At 37.7% G+C, this 6,046-nt stretch overlaps 1 protein-coding gene across 2 annotated transcripts in view; it reads right to left on the bottom strand.

The window, feature by feature from the left end:
- The window catches only part of ABHD18 (abhydrolase domain containing 18), a 49,388-nt gene that overhangs the window by 4,100 nt on the left and 39,242 nt on the right, over positions 1-6,046 (bottom strand). For both annotated transcript variants that reach the window (XM_015563326.1, XM_006762817.2), the window contains exons 10-12: positions 5,599-5,700; positions 3,080-3,461; positions 1,621-1,783 (exon numbers count right to left, since the gene is read on the bottom strand). In XM_015563326.1, the coding sequence (XP_015418812.1) occupies positions 1,621-1,783; positions 3,080-3,461; positions 5,599-5,700 (647 nt within the window). The remainder of the gene's footprint in view (positions 1-1,620; positions 1,784-3,079; positions 3,462-5,598; positions 5,701-6,046) is intronic.

Genomic DNA, 6,046 nt, shown 5'->3' on the forward strand with positions numbered 1-6,046 from the left:
GTTTCTCTCTCATCGATGTTTCTGGCTCTCTATCCCTCTCCCTTCCTCTCTGTAAAAAGTCAATAAAATATATTTAAAATAATAATAATTTAAAATGTCAAAAACAGAAAAAAAGTACCATATGATTTCATGCACATGTAGAATTTAATGAACAAACTGAACTACCAAGCAAAATAGAGACAGACTCATAGATAGAGAGCCGGCAGACAGCTCTGTTGGGAGGGGACGTTGAGGGTGGATGGTGGAAGGACTGAGCAAAAAGGAAAAAAAGAGACCTCATAGACACAGACAACAATGTGATGCTTGCAGGGGTAGTGGATGGAGGTGTAAGAGGGCATAGAGGGGATAAATAGTGATAGAAAAAATAAAATCAAACATATACCACTCTCAATTTTTCTTTTTTTTAAAATTTTTCTATTATATAGCTATCCAGCTGAAAATTTTGGGACACTTATTACCCACAGGGCACTGACCTAAGCACCTTATGTGAACTAATTTATCCAATCACTAATGATAAATTCCAATGACACCTTTTATCATAAAATTTGAATGAAAGTTGAAATAAAGCAGGATACCAAAAAACAAGTTACAGCATACAAGTTTTTATAAGTTCTAACAAATACTGGAGTCATAAAATTACTAATATTGCCTGGCCGATGTGCTCAGTGGTTGAGTGTCAACTCATGAACCAAGAAGTCACTGATTCAATTCTGGGTCAGGGCACATGCCTGGGTTGTGGGCTTGATCCCCAGTAGGCGGCGTGCATAAGGTAGCCAATTGATGGTGTTTTTCATTGATGTTTCTCTCTATCCTTTTTCCCTTCCTCTGTCTAGAAGAAAAATCACCCTAGCTGGTTTGGCTCAGTGGATAGAGTGTCGACCTGTGGACTGAAGGGTCCTGGGTTCGATTCCGGTCAAGGGCACATGCCTGGGTTGCAGGATCAATCCCCAGTAGGGTGCATTCAGGAGGCAGCTGATCAATGATTCTTATCATTGATGTTTCTATCTCTCCCTTCCACTCTGGAATCAACAAAAATATATTAAAAAGAAAAAAAATCATCAAAAGCATTTAAAAACAAAAACGTTACTAATATTGAAACCAATACTTGTCCTCTCATTTTAAGGTTCAATTTTCACTTTCTACTAAAAACCATTGCTAGATTATTCCACAGATGCTCAGTCATTCTGAGAGAAGGACACCAGTGTGGAATGAAAAACCTCGGCAAGTTTTACAAACCCTGGTGTCCCTCCATATTCTCTAAAATACCTGGCCATTGACATCTAAAGAGGGTAAAATCAATAGGGGAGGCTAGGGGACTGTCTTGGGCGGGGGGAAAAAATGGACACATATGTAATACCCTTTGTAATAAATAATAAAATAATTAAAAAAAAAGAGGGTAAAATCAGATAATAAAGCATGCCTATCATATGCTACTTCCTAGTTCTCAAGAAGAAAAAGAAAATAAGAGGACAAGAAAGAAAAGAGTACCACAGTGTGAGAATTGAGGAAACAAGGAAGAAACAAGAGGACCTAAAGGATACAATAAAAATACCCATTATTGTATATCAAAAAAAATTTAAAAAGAAATAAACAGACACCTGTTTACACCAACCATCTTACCTGAAGACTCCTTGTTTGAACAGATAAGCACTAATATGACCCCCTTCTAGATATCGGATTTCACAACCAGGCCAAATTTCTTGCAGACTTCGAACTCCAGTTCGTGGAATATATGCATCTTCTTTGGCTTGAACCACTATAATGAGGCTGGGGTCTACTGGAACTAGGTACAAGATTTTAAAAAATGCAACAAAATTGCTAAGATTTTTATACATCCTATTAAATTGTATCTACACCAATAAAAGACAAACATGCAAATTGACTGTACCTTTGCTACACCTTAAGCCATGCCCACCAGCCAAATCAGAACGACTATATGAAAATTAACCCAACCAAGAGGGCGGCCGGCAGCCATGGAGCTGGAGCAAGCAGGAGGCTTCCCTCCCGCCTGCCCTGGCCGGCTCTGAGCTCCACTTCAGGCTACAAAGTTTCAATTATAGAAGGTAAATAAATCCCAGAATAAAAAAAAAAGAAAGAAAAAAAGGAGAGGCTGGGAGGTTCTGTTGCTGGGGGGGCGGGGGGCTTGGCCAGCCTGAAAACGGCCCTCAGCCCCTCACCCAGACTGGCCAGGCACCCCAGCGGGACCCCCACCCTGCTCCAGGACACCCTTCAGCGCAAGCAGCTGACCCCCACCCGTGCACCAGGTCTCTATCCTATATAATAAAAGGGTAATATGCAAATTGACCCTAACAGCAGAGCAACTGGGAATGACTGGTCACTATGACACACACTGACCACCAGGGGCCAGACGCTCAATGCAGGCGCTGCCCCCTGGTGGTCAATTCGCTCCCACAGGGGGAGCTCTGCTCAGCCACAAGCCAGGCTGACGGGTGGCAGTACAGTGGTGGTAGTGGGAGCCTCTTCCACCTCCTCAGCAGCGCTAAGGATGTCCGACTGCAGCTTAGGCCTGTTCCCCGCTGGCAAGTGGACATCCCCCGAGGGCTCCTGGGCTGCCAGAGGGATGTCTGACTGCCAGCTTAGGCCCAATCTCCCCGGGGAGCAGGCCTAAGCCAGCAGGTGGTCATCCCCTGAGGGGTCCCAAACTGGGAGAGGTCACAGGCTGGGCTGAGGGACGCCCCAAGTGCACAAATTTTTGTGCACCAGTCCTCTAGGTAGAAAATAAAATGCATCAGACAATGCAGTCAGTGAAATATCAAACTGGAACTCTCTTGAATAAGTTAAAAATCCACTATTCTATACCATAATGTAATATTCATTTCTAATACAGGGAGATGAACATTCTAAATAAGGTACAAAAGCCAATGTTTTTAATGAACTATAAGATGGTCTTAGATGTTCATGGATAAAATATGATACATTTAAATAACCAGCTTATCTTGCTAGACACATTCTGGGGCCAACAATATACTCTGGAAAATACAAAATTAACTTATAAAGCATCCTTAAAAATGTTTCACAGATTTAAAAATCATAAAATCTCAATTTCATATAAAAATACCTGAGAAATTTGCTACATGAGTACATTCATCCATGACTCCTTTCATAAACAGCAAAGATTCTTTCTGAAGATTCTTTCTTCTTTGTTCTTTACTGAGTAGGTGGTATGACTGAGGATTGGAACTTGTATAACTACTTTTGTTGGTTGAAAGTGTTTGATTGAAGCACTCCATCTTAGAAGTATCTTTCAACAAGAGTCCTTCTGATGTGGCACTGAAAGATGTCTTACTAGATTTATGACATTCATTATGTTTCGAGGACACAATCTGGTCTGTCATATCTAAATTTAAAGTTCTAGAAACCAGATTAAGGTTAGTGAGCTTGTCGTGTGCACTGCTAGGGAAGCATTTCACGAACTCTTGTCCCATTTTGAAAGAATCTGTCTGAATATATAAAAGAAAAGAAAACATCATTTAATAAAAAATAGGATTTTATTTAACAACTTTGTTCAAACAAAACCACAAATGTTCATAAACGAATAAAAGGAAAAACAAAATGTTGTATACATATAATGGATCATTAATGAACTTCTGATACATGCTAAAACATGGGTGAACTTTGAAGACATTATACTACATAAATAAAACAGGCACAAAAGGACAAATTCTGTGTGATTACATTTTTTATAAGGAACCTAGAGTAATCAAATTCATAGAGAAAGTAGAATGGTGGTTGCCAGGATGAATAGGAGGTGGAAATGGAGAGTTATTTTTTAACAGGTTCAGAATTTCAGTTTAGGAAGATGGAAAGTTCTGCAACTGGGATGGTGTTGTCGGAGGAGGTGATGGTGGCAAAACAATGTGAATGTACTTAATACCATTGAATGGTACATTTAGAAATGGTTAAAATGGTACATTTCATGTTGTATATATTTTACCACAATTAAAAAAAAATAAAAAAGAGATGTCAAAATTTAACTTAGGACTAAGACAGATTTATATTTTACTCCTAAATGTTTCCTACTGAACAGCAATTAAAAAGTGTAATTTAGTCTATCTCATGCTTTTATTGCCAAAGTATGGAAATCCAGATCTGCTAGAACTTCCAAAAGTCTAATGAGTGTATCCTGGCAGTAATACAATAGCTACTCCAAATCTCTTTCTCAGGATGAACTAATAATAATTTAAAATGATCAAGGAATAAATATTACCTATGAAAAATTTTAAAGTATGAACTCAGCTTAAAGACTGTAAATACAACATCATTTAAATAAAAATAAACTTTGTCAAATACTAAAAGCAAAGTCAAATCATAAAATTGATAGCCTGGGAAAATATATTTGCAACTTATATGACAAAGAGCTTATTGCTTTAATAAGAGCAATAGAATGAAGAGAAAGCCCAAAATTACAATAAAAAGAAATAAGCAAAGGGTATGCATATAAGGTCATAGAAAACAAAACAGAAATTGGTCTTGAACTTACCCTTAACTATGTTCATTCAGAAACTATCTCCTCTGAACACTCAGTTTTTTTATTTTTAATTTAAAAAAATCTATTTTTATTGATTTCAGAGAGGAAGGGAGAGGGAGAAAGAGATAGAAACATCTATGATGAGAGATAATTATTGATTGGCTGCTTCCTGCAGGCCCCACACTGGGGATCGAGACTGCAATCCAGGCATGTGCCCTGACCGGGAATCGAACCCTTGACCTCTTAATTCATAGGTAGGCCCTCAACCACTGAGCAACACTGGCCAGGCAAGAAAAATTTTAAGGGAAACAGAAAGGGATGGAAGGTAAAATATAGATTAAGACACTTAAAAGAACTGTAGTATCTATCCCTTCTCCCCTATCTCTCTTCATCTAGCTCTCCATCACTCACACTCTGTCACCAAAAAAAATAAAATAAAATAAATTATAAAATAAAAAAACAAAAGAGCTGTAGTATCTAAAGATGTACACTTGGATAATAAAATTATTTTAAAGAAAGAAGGAAGTAGTTACTATAAAAATCAGGATAATAATAGTAGGGAAGAAGGGCCTTTGATTAGGACACACGGAGGTGGTTTCAGGGTTGGGTGGTCAAGTTCTGAGCTGTGTGGTCAAGCTATATTCTTGACCTATTACAAATGTGTTTCTATTTAATAATGTATTAAACCATATTTGCTTTGAATGATTATCTATATCTGTTATTTTACTTATCTGTATTTTCTTTTAAAGAATTTAGAAAAATATTGCTTTAAAAAATTTGCAATTCTTTTTAAAAAATTGACTTTAAAAAAATAAAAATTGACTTTAGAGAGAGGAAGGAAGGAGGGGAGACAGAGAGATAGAGAGAGAGAGAAGAACATGGATTTGTTGTTCCACTTATTCATGCATTTCATTGGTTGATTCTTTTTTTTTTCCCCATTGGTTGATTCTGACTGGGGATCAAATCTGAAACCTTGGCATATGAGGAGATGCTCTAACCAATTAACCTACCCAGTCAGGGCCCAAAATTTGCAATTCTTTTAAAAGATTTGAATCATTAAACATAATCAACCCTTTCCCTAATATTATATAGAAATTACAAATACTTACTCCACAATATTCAAGCATGTGAATAATTTCTTCCTCATAAACGGTCTGTGCATAATACTGCTTTTCCAACTCCCTCCAATTAATTGATTTACTCAGCACACCCTGAAATAACAAACTAAAGTAAGATCAAATCACATCATAAAACATCTTGTCCAAAAATTGTATTATTACTGTGCAGAAGAGTTAACATAGCAGGCTTGAGATTTCCTATCCTTAGAAAGGCCTACTTATAAGGTTGGCCCTCGACTAGAGTTTGAGAGCTTGACTAGTAAACAGTTCTTTACCCTGATAAAAACTTCCTAAATGATGAAAAACATGAACTGATGAACAAAAATAGATCCAGAGGCAGAGAAGCATCGATCAGACCATCAAACCTCAGAGGGAAGGTAGGGGAGGGTGGAGGTGGGGGTGGGGGTGTCAACCAAAGGACTTGTATGCATGCATATAA

The sequence above is a fragment of the Myotis davidii genome, unplaced genomic scaffold, assembly GCF_000327345.1.
Source record: "Myotis davidii unplaced genomic scaffold, ASM32734v1 scaffold438, whole genome shotgun sequence".
NCBI lineage: Eukaryota > Metazoa > Chordata > Mammalia > Chiroptera > Vespertilionidae > Myotis > Myotis davidii.